This window comes from Podarcis raffonei, chromosome 9, assembly GCF_027172205.1.
Source record: "Podarcis raffonei isolate rPodRaf1 chromosome 9, rPodRaf1.pri, whole genome shotgun sequence".
NCBI lineage: Eukaryota > Metazoa > Chordata > Lepidosauria > Squamata > Lacertidae > Podarcis > Podarcis raffonei.
In genome coordinates this window covers 22,862,717-22,883,538 of record NC_070610.1, presented here as the reverse complement: position 1 = coordinate 22,883,538, position 20,822 = coordinate 22,862,717, and the positions used below count along the sequence as shown (strand labels likewise).

Below are 20,822 nucleotides of genomic sequence, written 5' to 3'. Positions count from 1 at the left end.
ACAATCCTCTCAGTTTCCTGACCATGTGTACATGAGAAAGTGCTGGGGCAGGAGACACATGCCCACGCCACATTATGGTCCGACACATCTGCAGTTGTGCCTATGCATATAAACTGAAGGTGGAGGAAGAGAGAAGATCCATGCTCATAACTTGAAAGGCAGACCTATGTCATAATGTAATTTACAGCTACTGCCATGTTTAGCATTGCACCATGAGTATGCAATGGTGTTTGGAACTAGCCTAACTGCAAGAACTTTAAAAACTACCTCACAAGGGCAACACTTCCAATGTATATTGAAAATTAATGTAACATCCATCTTTATTATTCAGACATTTCAAAGACTGGCATTTTAAGAAGCCTGCTTTTTGGAAGACAGGGGAAAAAATAGGGCAGTCAGATGATCTAGAGAAATATTTACTTTACAAAGAAATAAAGTGCTTAGGGAAGGGTGGAGAGCTTTCCATTTCAAAAGCATTCAATAAATCAGAACAATGAAATGTGATGCTTCGTTCTACTGTTCACATTCGAAGTAGGTGCCAATTGATTTGTATTGACCACAATGATTTACTCAATTGACTAAACTTGTCTCATTTACTGAATGGAAGGAATACTGACTCAAATGTACCGCATGGGTAGAGATTTCAATAGGTACCCCTAAGAGGCTACTAGTTATGTTGCAGCCACAGCTTGCAGCTTGTTAGACACAATCCAGCTAGTATTGCCTGGACATTATTATTATTTTTTGAATAAGTATTTTCATTCAGTATCGAAGAGGACATACATGACAGCACAAAAGCCATATTGTACAAGGCAGGGTTGTCGCCACTGTTTTGCATTGGAAAGTATTCTGTCTAAGATGGCAAGCGTTCATCTTCCACAAAGCACGGAAACATCTTGAAAAACAAGACTTTTTAAACATATAGGATACAATTCACAGAACAGGCTCTTGGAAGAAAACATGTTTCCATACAACCTTGACTGAGATCCAGAATTTATAAATCACCAGCAGAAATACCAGCTGCTTAGAAAGTTCATCAGACAAACATACGCATGTTTCCAGTGTTGACTATGCAACTGTTGGTGCCAGTCTGCTTATAAAAGAAATGCTGCTGACACAGAGCCTTCGTACAAATGCCGGGCACGACGGTTTCATGATGACATGCTCAACGACAATCCGAAGTTCCGTGAAGAGGGTTCTGAAAATAACAAGACACTTTTTACAGAAATATCTTTGCAACAGTAGCTCCTACATCTCACTCAAACCTAAACCTTCATCAAAATCAATAATAACGAGGAGAATAATAATAATTATAATACAGTAATAATAATAATAATTACTTATACCCTGCCCATCTGGCTGGGTTTACCCAGCCACTCTGGGCGGCTTCCAAGAAGAGATTAAAAATACATTAAAACATCAGTCATTAAAAACTTCCCTAAACAGGGCTGCCTTCATTACTAGAGCCATATTACCATAGCCAGAGAGATTCTGAGGTTTGCAGAAGTACAAAAACATTTAAACACACAACATTACGGGACGAAAACATTCCCGTACCAGAGAGGGCATTGTGTAATTTGATTACCAATGTTTCTAAAATTAAGACAACTAATGGGCAACAGAGGATGTCCCTGTTTTGTTCTATGACTAAACATTTGGGGTGGGGAGCAATCTGAATTATTTATTCTAATCTATATCTATATCAATATCTATATCTATATATGCCTTCGAAAGCTTTTACAATTTTTTTTTGGCCAAAATCACATTTCTTAACTATTTCCATTAGATAATTTGGTTCTAGACAATCAAATAGTTTTAAAATATCAAGCGAGAGGCTTGTTAAAGGTTATGATTTTTTCTAATGAAATAAAAATGTTCAATAATTTCCTTATTGGATCAGTAACTCTTCACCCTGAAACAAACCCAGATAGGTCTGTCTGTATACAGCTGCCAATAAATGTTTTTAATCTATTGACCAGATTGGCCGTAAAGATTTTATAATCTAGATTTAATAAGGAGATGGCTTGGTATGATATTGGTGGAGTCCTTGTGAAGTTTGAGAATAACTATGATTCTTGAATGCTTCCAGGTTGCAGGAAGTAGGTTACCAGCTAAAATATCATTGTATAGCCTGGCCATTTGTGGAAGTGTTTGTTCCTTAAATGTTTTGTAGAAGGATGCTGAGAATCCATCAGAGCCAGGTGACTTTCCCATCTTCATGTTTTTAATTACTTCCTTTAACTCCTCTTCTTAGTCCATGATATGGCAACACAAAGGAGTCAACTGTTTAAGCACTGTATTTACAGACAACAACAACTTTAAATCATAATTGGTTTCTTACCGGCAATATGGATTTCGGCGGGAGGAATAACGGAGTGTAAGAAATCTGTAGTAAATAAATGGCTGCAGCAAGCTTCCCTGCCCACTGAAAAGAACAGAAGAAAAAAGGTGGGGTGGTGGAGGGGTAGATTTATTTAAAAAGAGACAGTGTAGGATTTGCAGTAAGACACCACCTTATGTTTGTCTTCACACATAGTACCTGCTTTGACCTGCAAAAGACCCTTACAACTAAATAAATGTTTTCACACAGTATCTGACTTGCACACACAGTGATGAATGACAGCCGCGACAGCCGCAGATCATTAAAGAAAATGCGTCAAGATGGCTGAAACATTAAAACCTTATAAAGGAACTAGTGTTGCCCCTCCTGCCATGAAATTATGTAACTTTAGTGTATGTTTACTCAGAAGCAAGTCCACTGTGTTCAGTAGACTTTTCTCTTGGGCAAGCATGCACTGGAAGGAGCTGCCTTATGGCAGAATTCTGTGCATATTTACCTGTACTTAGAAATAAATTCCACTGAATTCAATGGGACCTGGAAGTTTGCAGTGGCTCCCCGTCTGTGGAATGCTCTCCCCAGGGAAGTTCGCTGCCACTTTCATTATACACCTTTAGGTGCCTTTGCTTGATTGACATCCTATGCCCTTTTAAAATGTGTTTTTTTGGGGGGGTATTGTTTTTATTTTCTTGTTTTATATATTTTGTGGTTTTGTATTTTGATTTTGTTCTGCGAACGCCCCTGAGACCTCTGGGTATAGGGAGGTATATAAATTCAATAAATACCATATTTTTCGCTCTATAAGACGCACCTAGTTTTAGAGGAGGAAAACAAGAAAAAAAAATTCTGCATCTGCGCAGTGCCTCTCTAGCAAAGCGGGAGGAGAAACGGAAAGGGTTCCGTTTCTCCTCCCGCTTCGCTGAAGGGGCTCTGCGCACCTTTCCCTCTCTGCGCAGCAGCTCTCCAGCGAAGCGAAGTCAGAACAGCAAGAGGGATCGCTGCTTTCGCTGCGCAACGATTCCTCTTGCTGTTCTGGCTTCAGCAAAAGCAACGCAAAGCCTCTTCAGGGCAGGGGGAGCATTCCTCCCATTGCCCTGAAGAGGCTTCACGTGGCTATCTCAGAAGTCAGAACAGCAAGAAGGATCGCTGCTTTCGCTGCGCAATCCCTCTTGCTGTTCTGGCTTCAGCGATTGCTGCGCAGCCTGCATTCGCTCCATAAGACGCACACACATTTCCCCTTACTTTTTATAATAAATTATATTAATTATAATAAATTACCAGTATATGCCATTCTTCCACCAGTGGTCTACAAGGTGGCTTAGATACAAAGGATGGTATTTAAATAAATAACTGTGCAAGGGGAATGAGTTTCATTTGCACAACAGGACTTCACCCCTCTCCTCCCCCTGTGCACACCCTGTTCCACCCCCAAATCTGCTCTAGAGAGTTGGGGGAACTCCAGAACAGAATTAGGGGATGCATAGTGGGAGGAGAGGGGCAGAACATTCTGTTGAACAAAGAGAAATTATTTCACTGATAGAACATTTTCCTTAATGCTACTTTGAATACAACCCTAAATTAAAACACAATACCACAAAATAACGGGCACTTAAAATGCAATATAGTCTTTTTGGCATCTGAATCAGTTCTTCATGCACATGAAAGTAAAATTTCTCCAAAGAACAAAAACAGACTATGCTGATCTTTGCCTTGAGGATCAAGAAACCATCCTTACATTAGTCAGCAAGCAAACCCTGTGCATCTTAAAAATTGGGTTTTTAGTGCAGCACAGCCACAGGGTCAGGAGATGGTGAGAAAATCACAACCCGACCTTAGTTTTCACCCTGCAAAGACGGTCCCTTATAGGGACATTGCAATGATAAACAAGAAACAGTCTGATTCTGTATTCCCAAGCAGTTATAGAACACCATCCGAATAAAAATAAAGATTAATGTTTCATCTCATACCTGAAAAGCATAAACACAGTAGCCGGCATCAAGAAGATCTCATTGCAAGCTATAAATTTCAGGATGTTTTGCTGATTAGCATTTAACTTGTCCAAGAGATTTCTTAGGAAAAGAAGACTATTTGAACCTCGTGCCTTGAAAGAAGGGAGTAAAAAAGCAATGTCAGGAAACTTTGTGTTATGTATACGAAGTCAAACCTTGGGAATACTTTCAGCTATGCTATAATTATTTTATAAACCTTGAAAGGCAGTCTAAATATAATAAGCAGGAAAACTGAAGAATTTTGCAAACCTTGCTACAATGTTTATTATGCAGGAAACGGTCAACCTAATATTCAGTTTCAGTTCCCCACTGCCACCATTTAACCCAAACAACCCTGCGCGGGAGGTTAGATTGAATAATGATCAAGGTCACCCAGCGAGGATCACAGATACATAGGGATTTGAACCCAAGTCTCCTCAGTCCTCACCAAACATTCTGGCTCTCCACGTGTATCCTTTTCTTTCCTACCTGCTAACCCTTTGATAGAAGCAGCAGCACTGGATGAGCTACAGCTGTCCCTTCAAACTGTGACAGAAAATAGCCAGATCTCCGTTTTCAGTTTATCCCTTAAAAAATCCATGTCTCATCTGAATCCTGTCCTCCTTACAAAGAGCAATGTAGCATGTGAGGGGCACAAGATCATACACTAACAACATACTTACATCAAGAACCTTCTTTGTGTAGGTGGCAGCGTGAAGCAAAGAAAACAACAGAACTGGGAAAATACTCACTGAAGTGAAAGTTAAGGAGAATTACAACCTCACGCATGTTATTTCACACTATAGTCTGCATCTTCAAGCACATTGTCCACTTGTGTCGGCATGCAAGCCTGCAATCTCTTGCTTTAAATTCAGATTCTTTTGTATGAGAAAAAGTTTGGACCTTAAGATTCAGGTGGTTTAAGTTAGGCAGCTTTATTAAACACTTAGTAACACAGAACACCGTCCTAATCATGGAATGGAATTTGAAAATGATGGTTAGCAGTATGCACTTGTAGAAGTATAGGCATCCAGCAGTTTGTGTGTACTTAACTTAGGTAGGGCCAGAGTTTAAATCAGTAGATCAATGTTTTAGAGTGAAATCCTATACAGGTCTTCTCAGAAGCAGGTATAGGATTGCAACCTTATTAAATAAATTGATGGGGCTAAGAAATATGAGCTCACTTGTTTATTTTGATTCAGATACATTACATCGATAGGTAATAAATAAGAGTTAATAAGGGTGGTGCTTCTGTCTAGGGTGAGACTAGAGGTGATGAGGCCTTAATTTGTGTGACTGCCCTATACATATATAAAGCAGGAAGTGAGCTGGTAATTTCACTAACAACAAAAAGCACACATAAGGCGGGATGGGGGGAGATAGAGTTCAGCTCCCCTCTCCCCTGAGCTTTACCTCCTTGTAGTTGATTACTCCAGTCCGCGGCGGAGGAAGCTGCTCAGGCGCCTGGGGTGGTGCGCCCAGGAGAGAGGCAAGCCACCCATTGGGGCGGGGCAAGGGCAGGGCACACCGCAGGGCCTCCGGAGTCTGCCTGCCTCCTCCCATTCAGCCGCCCTACAGCTTTGGGGGGGGGGAGGTAGTGGATGGACCGTTTGGGCAGCGCAGAGCCTGTGTGCGCCCAAGCCACCGCATCTCTCCCAGGACAGACACGTGGCTCGGATGCGCTGCAGGCCCCATGGTGAGTGCTGCCCGGCATTTTGTCACCCCCCCAGTGGTGACACCCGGGGCAGCCCACACCCACTGTACCCCCCTCCCTCCGCCTCTGACTCCAGTCCAGTGGTTCTCTAACTTTTTTCTGTAGGCCACACTTTCAGAATAAAATTTTGTTCCCCCCACACCAACATTTTTATTTATAAGAAGTACATTGGAAAACAATGTGGGGCTACCTTTGAAGGTGACCCGGAAACTACAACAAATCCAGAATGCGGCAGCTAGACTGGTGACTGGGGGCGGCCGCCGAGACCACATAACACCTGCCTTGAAATACCTACACCGGCTCCCAGTACATTTCCGAGCACAATTCAAAGTGTTGGTAATTTCCTTTAAAGCCCTAAATGGCCTTGGCCCAGTATACCTGAAGGAGCGTATCCATCTCCATCGTTCTGCCTGGACACTGAGGTCCAGTACCGAGGGCCTTCTGGCAGTTCCCTCGCTGCGAGAAGCCAAGTTACAGGGAACCAGGCAGAGGGTGTTCTCGGTAGTGGCACCCACCCTGTGGAACGCCCTCCCACCAGATGTCAAAGAGAAAAATAACTACCAAACTTTTAGAAGACATCTGAAGGCAGCCCTGTTTAGGGAAGCTTTTAATGTTTAATAGGTATTTTAGTGTTTTGCTGGAAGCTGCCCAGAGTGGCTGGGGAAACCCAGCCAGATGGGCGGGGTATAAATAATGAATTATTATTATTATTATTATTATTATTATTATTATTATTATTAAAAGAAAAAACTCCTAGCAGGGCTTGATTTATAGCAAAGAACACAACTACTTAATATTATGATCATGGGACATCCCGAAAGCATAAAACAATGCAGCTACACAAGAACATGAATCTGGCCGGTCATCACCCTGTAGGCTTTGTGGCTGAGCAAAGGTATGAGCTGGAGTAATCCCTGATTTAAGTCTAGCACTCTACGACAGCAAAAGCCCAATCAAACTATTACAGAATTGGAAGTATTACAAGACTTGTAGAAAGGATACTTGTAACAGGGTAGGAATTGACAAAGATGAGGGAATACAAAAGGTAGTGGCAGCTGTCCTCCAGCAAGGCTTGAGCCAGGAACGCCCTGCTTAGCTGAAAATGTGGTAGCCTTTGGTGAAGTCGAAGGGCGCTGGTGAGAGCATTTGCCAGCAAGGCACGTTGATAAAAGCTAGCTGCTTCATGCAACCTTGAGAATTATCAAAGGAGAGGTTACCATACAAACCAAGTTGCGGCTTCAAGTCTTCCTCCCAAGAGAATTGCATCATCATTTCAGTCTCTGAAGCCCGCCCTGCTAAGCTCTGCCAAGATGTAACTGTTACTCAGTCTGAGCAGCATTCCCGGTGCTTGGCACTAAACTCTACAGGTGTGCCAAGTTTGGGAGAGTGGGGGGAGGGGAGAATGTCATTTAAAAGTATTTTCAATGCAGTTATCTATTTGACGTTTCTTTGGAGAGAAAAATGGCAGATAAACAATAACGTAGTAACTGGAATCTAGTTAAATGACAATATCAAAACCTAAACAATAAATGACACTCACTTGATCTGAAGGTGTATAATGTACAGATTACTGGACAGGTGTAAAGTTGGTTCTTAAACAGAACCAAATATCAAGCACTGATATTTGCAAAATATTGGTCAAAGTCTAACCAAAGTCAGTGATATAGGTTTCCTGGATGTTTTCCTATGCAAATTTAGGCTAATTTGCATTGGAAATCTTTCAGTCAGCATTTAAACATTTTCTGATGGCCTAGAGAGTGATCTAGTTTAGCATTCAGTAAGCAAAGCTACAAACTTTGAAATTGCTAAGCTTACCCAATACTGTAGTTGAAATGGGCATCCTTTTGTTGTCACTAATGAACTTAACGAAAGTTAAAACTCCCACATAAAAATAAAGCACTGGAAAATCTTCTGCCCCATATCACTGACTGATATTTCACACCTATTACACCACACTGATTTCCAATGGGCAGCTAAGAATATAGATTGATATCTCATATTAAAATGGATGGGAAGTAACAAAAGCTTAACCTTAGCTGGATTAGAACAACTGTATATGCATATAGAAGGGACGCGGGTGGCGCTGTGGGTAAAACCTCAGCGCCTAGGACTTGCCGATCACATGGTCGGCGGTTCGAATCCCCGTGGCGGGGTGAGCTCCCGTCGTTCGGTCCCAGCGCCTGCCAACCTAGCAGTTCGAAAGCACCCCCGGGTGCAAGTAGATAAATAGGGACCGCTTACCAGCGGGAAGGTAAACGGCGTTCCGTGTGCTGCGCTGGCTTGCCAGATGCAGCTTGTCACGCTGGCCACGTGACCCGGAAGTGTCTGCGAACAGCGCTGGCTCCCGGCCTATAGAGTGAGATGAGCGCACAACCCTAGAGTCTGGCAAGACTGGCCCGTACGGGCAGGGGTACCTTTACCTTTTATATGCATATAAAATGTGATACAGAGCTTTTAAGCATAATGTATGTTTTCTGTTTCATTCTGTCGCTAAAAAAAGCAGTGTCCTTTCTAAGGATATTGGGGCACTACTGCTTTAAAGAACATTATTATACATACCCTAGAAGAGGCAGGACAAATAAAGCCGAACAGTAAACTGTGAATATACGGGAAAGCCACATTGCTGTATCCAACTTATTAGTAATCAGAAATTGCTGTAAAGAAAGGAAAAGTAGTTAGTGAACAAATATTTATTTATTGTTTTTATTTATTAAATTTCTATCACATCCACCCTCCCAAAGCAGCCCACTGTTTTACCCACTGTTAAAGAACAAATACCCACCAAACTGACCAGATCCAGAACCAACATAGATAACAGACAATACGAATAATGCAAAACTTTGGCTTTTTCATAAATGCAAGTGCAAATAACAAATAAAAAAGCAATCTCCACACAGTCGCTCTTAAATTTGGAAGACATAATTATGAGACTTCTAAAGACCTATGTTTCGTGATTGCATTTTTGAACTGTAAATTTTAAAAACTGTTTTTAATGTCACAGTTTAAACTGTTGTAACCCACCCGGGGATCATAGGGTGAAGGTCAGGCAATAAATTAAAATAATAATAATTAAGAGGGTTTACTTTGAAAATCTGCTCTTTGAGAACCACAAGGATAACTCAGCTGCTCTCTGCTAGCACCCATGGCAGATAGTGGCTAGGAAGCAATTCTGGTGAACTTCACCACCTTCTGGAATGGAACAGGACATCCCAAAACCAATCCCTACTCAGTCTAGGCTCCAAGGAAGCCCAGTGTAGCCCTCCATTGCTCACAGAATGAAGATATCTACTTTGCCTCATGGCTAGGACAGGTGGTGACTAACTGAACTAGCAATCCCTCCCATCTCTGAGCAGTCAGGGCAACAGCAGTGGCTGCAGTCACCTATAAGAACTCTCAGGGTATTTTCAGTAGTGCAGGCATTTACCATATAAAATGCCCAGGGAGTAGTTCTATGTAGAAAATGAAGTCACCACCATATTGTGGGACAGTCATTAAAAACAAACAAAAACAAAGAAAGTTTCTTCTGTTAAACTGCTAGCAGATAAAACTTTTAGGCTGTGTGTTTATGGAAGATAAGGAAGCTATCAGAACTCAGTGTTTCCTGTTTTCGCCAGAAGTCCACCTAGCATCAGGAATGACTCCTATCTAAAGGTCCAATTCAAAAATTTCCTACAAGAGGATAGAAGTAGCTATGACACAGCCTGCTAATAGTTTCACCAATGCAATACAGTGGTACCTTGGGTTACATACGCTTCAGGTTACAGCCTCCGCTAACCCAGAAATAGTACCTCGGGTTAAGAACTTTGCTTCAGGATGAGAACAGAAATCGTGCTCCAGCGGCACGGCAGAGGGGGAGGCCCCATTAGCTAAAGTGGTGCTTCGGCTTAAGAACAGTTTCAGGTTACCACTGTACTGCAAAGTGTACTACAACCACATTCTATCAAGGCAAAGCATCTGTTGAAGGGCCACATGTTGTGCAAACCTCTCAAGCCAAATGCAGCCCCATCAGCCAGAAACAGCAGCTCATAAAAAGCTTTTGTTGTTGGTTCCTGCTCAGGATTGCAAAAACAAATAGGCTGTCAAGTATTTTGTGGGTCCAAATACACAGCTGGTGGTCTGCATCTGGCTTAATGGATCACAAGTTAAGCAGGCCCAGCATGAACTACCACCGGTAGCATGACACTGCTTGTGCATTTCACCATGACTAATATGGTGTTGCAAGTTGTTATGTGTATGTGGAAATATTAGCTAGCCTGAACATTTTGCCAGTGGCCCTGCCTGCCTATAAACTAAATGGGGAAAGGTAAATCTGGTTTCCAGGGAGGCAGTCACACCCATCCTACATAGACAAGAAATGAATCAAATTGGCCAGAACTTGACTGTTCCCAGTTCCCTGCCCTTTTCCAAAATATGCTTTTGGTTTGTTGGTTTGCAAATTTCCAAATGCATTCACATTCAGCCCATAAAAGAATTTACTACATGGTTTTGGCATCCTATTGCCACTTCATTCCAACCTTTACACTTTTTTTCTTTTAGATCCAATGTGTGTATACACTTGACAATTGGGGAAACAGCTGATAAACTGGGCTCTAACCCACAATAGCTTGTGCTGTAGGTAACATTTTTTAGTCTCTTTACCAGTCAGTGTGGAAAGGGAGGGGAATCATTTTGGCCCAGTGAGTCAGATTTTTACCTCCTCATACACTGCAGACCACTTTTGACAGTGTGGTGGGCCACCCAGTTGTCAAAGTTTGCCCACGGGCGTGGAGGGAGATAGTGACCCAGCAGGATTTAACTCCCTGTGTGTCAGCTGATGCTCAAGCCTGTTTTCTGCACCAAAAGCAAGCAGGATTAAACTGATGCACAGGGAGTTTATTCATGATTTCTAAAAGGATCCAACCACATTTCTACTTGCCCCACAGGTAAAGAACTCCTGGACGATTAAGTCCAGTCAAAAGCAACTATGGGGTTGTGGTGCTCATCTCACTTCAGGCCTAGGGAGCCGGCGTTTGTCCATAAACAGCTTTTCATGTTATGTGGCCAACATGACTTCTGCTACAATGGAACACTATGATGGAAACCAGAGAGCACAGAAAGGCCATTTACCTTCCCGTCGCTGTGGTACCTATTTATCTACTAGCACTTGGATGCTTTCAAACTTGCTAGGTTGGCAGAAGCTGGGACAGAGCAACAGGAGCTCACCCCGTCGCACGGATTCGAACTGCTGACCTTCCGATCAACAAGCCCAAGAGGCTCAATGGTTTAGACCACATCGCAACTCCTTCCCATATACCCAACATCACATATGTTGCTAGGCATGAGACAGGTGTCTGTGGTTTGGGGGAAATGGCCTGCCAAGCCAACTTTGGCTCACAAGCCAGGGGCTCCCCATCCGTGGTACAGTGGTACCTCGGGTCAAGTACTTAATTCGCTCCGGAGGTCCATTCTTAACCTGAAACTGTTCTTAACCTGAAGCACCACTTTAGCTAATGGGGCCTCCTGCTGCCGCCGGAGCACAATTTCTGTTCTCAACCTGAAGCAAAGTTCTTAACCAGAGGTACTATTTCTGGGTTAGCGGAGTCTGTAACCTGAAGCGTATGTAACCTGAAGCGTATGTAACCCGAGGGACCACTGTATAGGCAATACAGAACTAAAGAAACCAATGGTCTTAGCATCAAGCAACTTCCTAAATATCTACGTACTAGTGCAGTAACCTAAACATCTGTTGCATAGCCTAGGTTTCAGAAAACAGCCAGAACAACTTGGGACGGTTGACACCTAGTCAGCTCCTCCAGCCTGTTCCACAAACCTTTGCCAAAGGCAGCAGTGGAAAGGAAAAGGCTAAGCCTGGAACCTTTAGATTAAAAAAGTTAAGAGGAACTGAAACTTCTCAAGAGCAATTAAGAGGCAAGAGAGGGCAACTTCTAATGGAGATGTGAAACAGGGGAAACCGTCATGGTGACAAAACTGCCACTGCAGACATCCAAATTCCCTCCTCTACACAACTATCAGAGATTCAGAATAAACCCTCAATGGAGGTGAGGGGGGAGGCGTGTGGTTGTGTCAATCTGCTCCCACATGTGCCCATGATACATGAACAGTTAAAGCGTTGGGACTATGACCTGGGAGGCCACAGTTTGAATCGCTGCTCAGCCGTGAAGCTCAGTGGGTGACCTTGGGCCAGCCACCATCTCTCGGCCTAACCTGCCTCACAGGGTTGTTGTGAAGGATGAAAATATGGAGGACAACCATGTACACCACCTTAAGCCACTTGGAAGATAAAGGCGGCGTATAACTTAATCAATTAACACTGCCTCATTCGTAGCCTTGAAAACTGGGCTTGGGGGGGGTGAGCTACGACACCCCCAATCTCAGAATTTGAGCAGATTTGCCCTGATACAAGAAGGGGGTACAATACTGGAGTCAACCCACAGATTTGAAACGACCTGAAATCAGAACTCTCCCTACAAAGAAAACCACATGGGAGCGCATTTATAGACTCACAGAAGGACAGAATTATTATTATTATTATTATTATTATTATTATTAATTGAATTTATATCCCGCCCTATACCAGGGGGTCTCAGGGCAGTTCACAGAGTTGGAAGGGACCCCTCCGCAGGGTCATCTAGTCCAACCCCCTGCGACATGCAGGAATCCTTTTCATAGCTGTCAACGTTTCCCTTTTTTTTAAGGGAAATTCCCTTATTCCGAATAGGATTCCTCGCAAGGAAAGGTAAAAGTTGACAGCTATGCCTTTTGCCCTCCGTGTGGAACTCGAACCCACGACCCTGAGGTTAACAGTCCCCGGCTCTACCGACTGAGCTACCCCCGGGGGCTGAAGAGGCGTGAGGCCGGTTTCGAATAAAAGAAAAGAAAGCCCTCTCAGGCGGAGCGTCGGGATGCCGCCCCGCCGAGGGTCGAAGCAGGGCCGCGAAGGCCGCGCTAGGCCGCCCCCGCCGGACTCAACTCACCACGGCTCCGCCGCCCGCCCCTCCCTGCATGGGCCCGTTCTGCGCCGTGTCCGCCATGGCCGCGCCGCCCACCGGCTCCGCTCGGAAGAAGGAAAGGAGAGGCTCGGCGACGAGAGGGTTAAGCGGAGAGCGGGGCCTGTTCGTGCCGCGCGCGAGGGCCGTATCTGGCAGGCCGGAAGCGGGGAAGTAAGAGGCGGCGGTTGCCGGCGGCGGCGGCAGCAGGTGCGCGGAAGGAGGCGAGCGAACGAGGGACACTCCTCAAGGCAGGCCCGCCGCTGAGCAGCCCGCGTCGCGGAGGCGCAGAGGGGCGGCTTCCGGGTCGCTCGGGTAGGAGGGCGGTCATCCGGTGGAGCATGCTGGGTAATGTAGTCTTCGAGGCGCAGCCGCCTGATTTCGGGACAAGGTCGCTTTGGTGTTTAATTTTGGAACCGGGAAGGATGCTTTTCATGCATTTATTTTCCCCTCTCAATATATATATATGTGTGTGTGTGTGTATATGTATATGTGTGTGTATATATATATATATATATATATATGTATGTATGTGTGTGTATATATATATATATATATATATATATATATATATGTATGTATATATGTATATGTATATGTATATATGTATATGGGACGCGGGGGCACTGTGGGTAAAACCTCAGTGCCTAGGACTTGCCGATCGCATGGTCGGCGGTTCGAATCCCTGCGGCGGGGTGAGCTCCCGTCGTTCGGTCCCAGCACCTGCCCATCTAGCAGTTCGAAAGCACCCTTAAGTGCAAGTAGATAAATAGGTACCGCTTTATAGCGGGAAGGTAAACAGCGTTCCGTGTGCTGCTCTGGTGCCGGTTCGCCAGAGACGCTTCGTCACGCTGGCCACGTGACCCGGAAGTGTCTGCGGACAGCGCTGGCTCCCGACCTCTAGAGTGAGATGAGCGCACAACCCTAGAGTCTGTCAAGACTGGCCCGTACGGGCAGGGGTACCTTTACCTTTACCTATATATGTATATATGTGTGTGTGTGCGTGTGTGTGTGTGTGTGTGTGTGTGTATAATTAAATTTTGTTTTACAATTTAGAATATTCATTTAAACAACCTTAAAATGTCAATGACTTCCTTTCTTCTCTTTCCGTGGTGCATTTTACATATCATAAATCCCTGCATATTTTACATAAACTAAACCATTCAGTATTCCATTTTTACATCTATCAAACTTGTTTACACTGCAGTTAATGCTGCCAACGTTTTCAAGTGTACACAATTTTCCTCCATATATTCAATAAACATTTTCCAATCTTCTTGAAACGTATATTCTTCTTGTTCTCTTATTCTATATGTTAAATCCGCAAGCTGTGCTAATAATAATAATTTATTTATACCCCACCCACCTGGGTATTCTGATGTTCCATCAGTTTAAGTTTCCATTTTAAGGTAACGACAGGTATACAATTTAAATAAACAACTCAGCAGCAGAAAAGCCTGTGATGCTCTGACGGGCTCTGCTCCGCTCGGCAGCGGCTGTCAGCTGGCCTGGCTCTTCAATCCCTGGACTCCAAATCTCAGCCCCAGATTCTTGGCCTGGCGGCTCTGAGAACCAGCGCCTGGGTGTCCTGCACCCCAGCGCCTATGGGTAAGCCGGCCCTGAGGAGATGAGTCTGACATGAGAAGTCACTTTGGCATACAAGTGGTAGGTGCATTAGTTTTAAAACAGATGCGAGTTAAAATCCAATAATCTGTGGAGCAGTTGATCACAGTCAACCAACATTGATCTTGCATAAACACATACAAAGATATGTGTGAGGGAGAATGACACTCAGCTTAGTTCAATCATCGTGCACAGCAGTGCTGTCAGGCATTTTCAGATCGTCCAAGTGTCCCTATTTTCTAGGGATGTCTCTGATTTAGAGTAGCCGTCCTGGTTTCTGATTTGATCCTGAAATGTCCCATTTTTCCTTAGGACGTCCCTATTTTCATTGCAGAAATGTTGGAGGGTATGGAGATACTCAACTCCGGAGCTGTCTGAAGACAATCCTGTATAAGGAAGGTTTTTTAAAATGTTCTATTATGTTTTTATATATTTTGGAAGCTGTCCAGAGTACTGGGGCAACCCCATAAGATGTGTGGGGTATAAATAGTAAAGTTATTATTATGGAATGGGAACGTCCCTATTTTCATCGGAGAAATGTTGAAGGGTATGCATTATTTTTTTTAAAAAAAGGACTTAATGGTCTTAACACAAACATTCAGACACACAGCGAGAGACTTTAGATGCTAATCAGTGGCTTGCGGTCAGTGGTCTCGGGGGGACTAGGTTAATCTCCTAAATGTTCCTGGTAAATTAGAGTACAGTGGTACCTCAGGATGCAAATGGGATCCGTTCCAGAGCCCCGTTCACATCCTGAGTAGAATGCAACCCGCGACTGTGTGGGTCGCGATTCGCCGCTTCTGCACATGCACGTGACGTCATTTTGAGCGTCTGCGCATACGCGAGCGGCGAAACCCAGAAGTAACGCATTCCGTTACTTCCGGTCGCAGCGGAGCGTAACCTGAAAACGCTCAACCTGAAGCATATTTAACCCGAGGTATGACTGTACTTGATCACCTCATCTGTCTCCTGAGAAATCTCTACATGGGACAAGAAGCTGCAGTTAGAACTGGATATGGAACAACTGATTGGTTCAAAATTGGGAAAGGAGTACGACAAGGCTGTATATTGTCTCCCTGCTTATTTAACTTATATGCAGAATTCATCATGCGAAAGGCTGGGCTGGATGAATCCCAAGCCGGAATTAAGATTGCCGGAAGAAATACCAACAACCTCAGATATGCAGATGACACAACCTTGATGGCAGAAAGTGAGGAGGAATTAAAGAACCTTTTAATGAGGGTGAAAGAGGAGAGCGCAAAATATGGTCTGAATCTCAACATAAATAAAACGAAGATTATGGCCACTGGTCCCATCACCTCCTGGCAAATAGAAGGGGAAGAAATGGAGGCAGTGAGATATTTTACTTTCTTGGGCTCCATGATCACTGCAGATAGTGACAGCAGTCACGAAATTAAAAGACGCCTGCTTCTTGGGAGAAAAGCAATGACAAACCTAGGCAGCATCTTAAAAAGCAGAGACATCACCTTGTCAAAAAAGGTCCGTATAGTTAAAGTTATGGTTTTCCCAGTAGTGATGTATGGAAGTGAGAGCTGGACCATCAAGAAGGCTGATTGCCGAAGAATTTATGCTTTTGAATTATGGTGCTGGAGGAGACTCTTGAGAGTCCCATGGACTGCAAGAAGATCAAATGTATCCATTCTTAAGGAAATCAGCCCTGAGTGCTCACTGGAAGGGCAGATCCTGAAGCTGAGGCTCCAATACTTTGGCCACCTCGTGAGAAGAGAAGATGCCCTGGAAAAGACCCTGATGTTGGGAAAGATGGGGGCACAAGGAGAAGGGGACGACAGAGATGGTTGGACAGTGTTCTCGAAGCTACCAGCATAAGTTTGAACAAACTGCGGGAGGCAGTGGAAGACAGGCGTGCCTGGCATGCTCTGGTCCATGGGGTCACGAAGAGTCGGACACGACCAAACGACTAAACAACAACAACATGACTGTATTAAAGTATTAAAGTCTTTTGCCTCCATCCCAAAGCCCGGGAAGCTTCTGCCCTCCTTAGGGAGGGATGTGAGAAGTTCATACATGGCGTCAGGATGTCACAATGTTGCCCCCCACCCCATCGCCCTCTCAAGCTAGCACCTCTGGCCCTAACTGTTCCGCTCCCAAAAAATCTGTGCCTCTGATTTAATGTGTGTTATTTCACCTCCCTCAAAACGTAGTGTGCCAATCCAGCTATGTTTGGGGGCTCTGCTACTTATTCTTCTGAGCTGAACCCTGGACAGCAGCCCCAAAGTTTTGCCTGATGGGACAACTGCACACAACAGAAAAGGACCGTTTTCATTCATAGTTGTATTGAAGAATGAATTTTGGCCTGTGCAACTTGTTGTGCCACAGGGTAAGAAAAGCTGCACCTGGTGAAATTTGCACCTGCATCGCCACTCAAGTTAACAGGCCGCTGTTTTCCATGGCATCTGGTCTCCGTATTTATTCCCCTTGTTCCACCACGCCGGGTCAGGAACTTACATTTCTGCATTGGCGGCCTGCTCCGCAAATATTCCGATGTGGCTGTTTGAGGTTGCAAGGGAGACAAAAGGGATGGGGAAACAACCTTAAGAAAACGTTCAGATGTTAGTGTCAAACCCCTGACAGAAAAAGGCCAAGAAGACAAGCGAGGGGGGAAGTGTGAAGAAACGGACAAAGCTGCCTGTCAATTAGACTAGGTGAAGCTGAAGCTGAGGTCTCCTCTGCCAGAAGAGATGAAACGCCGAACGAAAAGGGCCAGGAACAAGCAGCACAAAGGGGGCGGACGTTGATTTGTGCAGCTAAAGCTCTGGGCGCATGCAGCCCTCCCTTGATCGCAAACAGACCCCATACGAAAAGCAGCCATTGCTATCCACCCTTGTGATGATGCAGCCATATCACACCTTTTATCCAAGTATCTCCAGGTGGCGAAAATGGCTCTCCTCCCTCTCCATTTTATCCTTTCAACAACCCTGTGAGGTAGATTAGCCTGAGAGGGAGGGACTGGCTCCAGCATGCTTCGTGGCTGAGTGGGGATTTGAACCCTGGTCTCCGAGGTCCTACGCGGGTGGTGCTGTGGGTTAAACCACAGAGCCTAGGACTTGCCGATCAGAAGGTTGGCGGTTTGAATCCCCACGATGCGGTGAGCTACCGTTGCTCGGTCCCTGCTCCTGCCAACCTAGCAGTTCGAAAGCACGTCAAAGTGCAAGTAGATAAATAGGTACCGCTCCGGCGGGAAGATAAACGGCGTTTCTGCGTGCTGCTCTGGTTCGCCAGAAGCGGCTTAGTCATGTTGGCTACATGACCCAGAAGCTGTACACCAGCTTCCTCGGCCAATAAAGCAAGATGAGCGCCGCAACCCCAGAGTCAGCCACGACTGGACCTAATGGTCAGGGGTCCCTTTACCTTTACCTCCTAGGTCCTAGTACAGGGGTCAGCAACCTGCGGCTCATGGGACACAAGCAGTCCACAGGGGTCATTTAAACGGGCCCCGAGCTGCCCCCAAACTGAGCCGCCCGCTCGGTGAGTCCCCCCCCCCCGCTGCACTAAACCGGCGTGGCGCAGAGCGGGGACTTGCTTCCACAGCACTGGAAATCCCATCTGCACAGACGCTGAAAATTGCATCTGCGCAGACGTGCTCCGGCCCAGGGAGCAATCTCCGTGGGAGTGAACCGGCCCAGGCGAGGTAAACCTTGCCAACCCCTGTCCTAGTCCAACACTCAAATCACTGCACTACACGGGCACCTCCCCTGCTTCTCTACAACCTGGTGTAAGTCAGCGTCCAAGGTAAAGGGAGCAGCTCCCGGTTCCCTTGGCACATGCCGCTTCCCTTGAGAGTTGTAGATTTTCACCCTTCGTTGAAGGAAGGAAATGATTGATTAGATAAAGAATCCAGGATGGCTTTGCAGAGATAGGAGCTCTAGAAGATAATTATAGCCTTGGGGTGAAATTGCATTAGACGCAACCACCAGCATACCCTGTTCTCTCCCTCCCTCCCATTTAAAGATATGATTAATTAACAACAGACACTCCCGAAAATGGGTTCCCAGTTCATATTGTTTAGCAAAATAATGTCCTCATCTTAAAAAACACTTTACAATTGCAGTCAAAAACATAGCTATTAAGACACTTTCCCCCATCCTGACCCCCCCCACACGTTGGTTTTAACTGCATTATTATTATTATTATTATTATTATTATTATTATTATTGAAAGTGGTGAGGCTACATTTGTATGTACCCTTCCTCAGAAAGAAGTCCCATGGAGATGATTCAGATTCACTTTCAAGAAACGATGGTTTGGCGCATGGAAGAGAATGCCACAGAAGTACAGTGGTACCTCAGGATGCGAATGGGATCTGTTCCGGAGCCCCGTTCACATCCTGACTAGAACGTAAGACGCAATGGTGCATCTGCGCAGGTCGTGTTTTGCCGCTTCCGCGCATGACGTCATTTTGAGCATCTGCACATGCGCAAGCAGCGAAACCCGGAAGTAACACGCTCCATTTTTTCCGGGTTGCCGCGGAGCACAACCTGAAAGCGCTCAACCTGAAGCACATTCAACCCGAGGTATGACTGTATGACTCTCCAAGGGACAGTGGGAGAGTCAGGACTCAGGAGAAGATATTCCTGGTAAAAATAATTGTTCTGTGTGCAGATTAGACGCGATGGAGGGCAGCTCAGGAGCAGAGCTCTCATGAGGATGTGGTCCCATCGCCACTTGAGAGGAGCAGGTAGAAGATGAAGGCAAGAGGCCTCTCTGCTTGAGGTCTTGGAGAGACCCTGCCAGGTCGAGAAGACAGGGAAGCTCTCATGTGCCTGAGGGTCATCCTGCTTATGCTGATGCGGAGTGGCCCCAAACTCTGTCCGGATGGTGTCCCTGATGACAATATTGACCACAATGGACCATTGACATATACACAAGGGTCCTCCAGATGTTATGGATGACAACCTTGGACTCTCCAGATATTATTGGACTGCCATAGCCACCAACGGGTGTATGGGGTGTTAGGAGGGGGGTAGTGGGGGACCTGTCCTGCTCCTTCTGGGGTAGTTTGTCCACCTTTGGTCCCCACCCTGCACTCAGCTCTCACCTGTGGCTCCTAGAAGCTGTCAGCATGTGACAGCGGCCACACGCCAGGAAACAGCTTTGACTGGTTGGCTCAATCTGGTGAGGGTAGGCTCTCAAGCCTTCAATGAGTTAGGGACTCCTGCAAGCAAAGACAAAGTCCAAAGGATTGAGCAGATGAGACCAATAGTGGGTCCAATGGTTTGGAAGGCGGTTTCTGCACGTGCTGTAGAGGGGGCAGGAGATGGGGCTCATCAACCTTGGAAGGTAGCCCATCTAGGAGAAGAGGAACTCTGACCTTAAACCTCTGCTACCTTGTGGGATACATTTAGGAGAAGAAAAGGCTAAGGAGTACAGTGATAACTTGGGCTAAGTACTTAATTCGCTCCGGAGGTCCGTTCTTAACCTGAAACTGTTCTTAACCTGAAGCACCACTTTAGCTAATGGGGCCTCCTGCTGCCGCTGGAGCACGATTTCTGTTCTCATCCTGAAGCAAAGTTCTTAACCTGATGCACTATTTCTGGGTTAGCGGAGTCTGTAACCTGAAGTGTATGTAACCCGTTGCACCACTGTAATAATAAAAAGCAAACACAAGGCAGCTGGATTCCACCATTGGTATATGCTTTATTTGTGTTTCCATTGCAGTTCTTTAGTTCATCACTTTTTGGCAGAGAAAATAAAAATGTGGACCTAATGCCCATTGAGTGTAGCCAGTGGTCCTCCATTTCTCGAAGAGGCATTTCCCAACTTGGGAAATAAATGGCTCCTTAGCTACCCTTGCTTCTTGCTACAATCGCCATCAACAGAACAGAATAAATCTTGGGCTCAGCTCTGATTATAAATCGAATTTAAAACGCGTGCCTTTTGAATCTGAATCGCATCAAGGGAGGCTCCCGCGCTGATTAATCGATCCATTCCTTCATCCCACATAAACAGGGAGATGTGTTGTTGGGGATAGGGACTCCGGGTCAGATCTCAAAGGAACAGCCAGAGACTTGAAGAGGATCAATGCGCAATTGGGACGAATGTCAGTAGGATTTGGTGTTTATACCAAAGCAGACGTCCGCCTTTTCTGAGAGGTGATATTGATCTACTCGCATGCCCGATGATTAAAGGAAATG

The 20,822-nt window shown here is 45.2% G+C and overlaps 1 protein-coding gene across 2 annotated transcripts; it reads right to left on the bottom strand.

Moving 5' to 3' along the window:
* Positions 1-291: 291 nt before the first annotated feature.
* Positions 292-13,313, bottom strand: TMEM33 (transmembrane protein 33). 2 transcript variants are annotated; one of them, XM_053402837.1, is made up of 7 exons: positions 13,015-13,313; positions 8,600-8,694; positions 7,043-7,230; positions 5,010-5,077; positions 4,306-4,439; positions 2,342-2,425; positions 292-1,198 (listed from the first exon to the last, which is right to left on the bottom strand). In XM_053402837.1, the coding sequence occupies exons 1-7, from the start codon at positions 13,069-13,071 to the stop codon at positions 1,069-1,071; spliced, it is 756 nt and encodes a 251-aa protein (XP_053258812.1). In that variant the 5' UTR covers positions 13,072-13,313; the 3' UTR covers positions 292-1,068. The 2 variants fall into 2 exon arrangements, with proteins under 2 accessions (XP_053258812.1, XP_053258813.1); XM_053402838.1 differs by lacking the exon at positions 13,015-13,313 and adding an exon at positions 9,124-9,234.
* Positions 13,314-20,822: the final 7,509 nt, after the last annotated feature.

What these genes read in the sequence shown, in the direction of transcription:
- TMEM33 (XM_053402837.1), bottom strand. Translation starts at nt 13,071, where the DNA reads ATGGCGGACACGGCGCAGAACGGGCCCATGCAGGGAGGGGCGGGCGGC. An exon ending in CAATTCCTACCCTGTTACAA is followed by an intron (nt 5,078 to 7,042) that starts GTATCCTTTCTA and finishes CTTTCACTTCAG; the next exon opens with TGAGTATTTTCCCAGTTCTG. An exon ending in ACACAAAGAAGGTTCTTGAT is followed by an intron (nt 4,440 to 5,009) that starts GTAAGTATGTTG and finishes CCTTCTTTCAAG; the next exon opens with GCACGAGGTTCAAATAGTCT.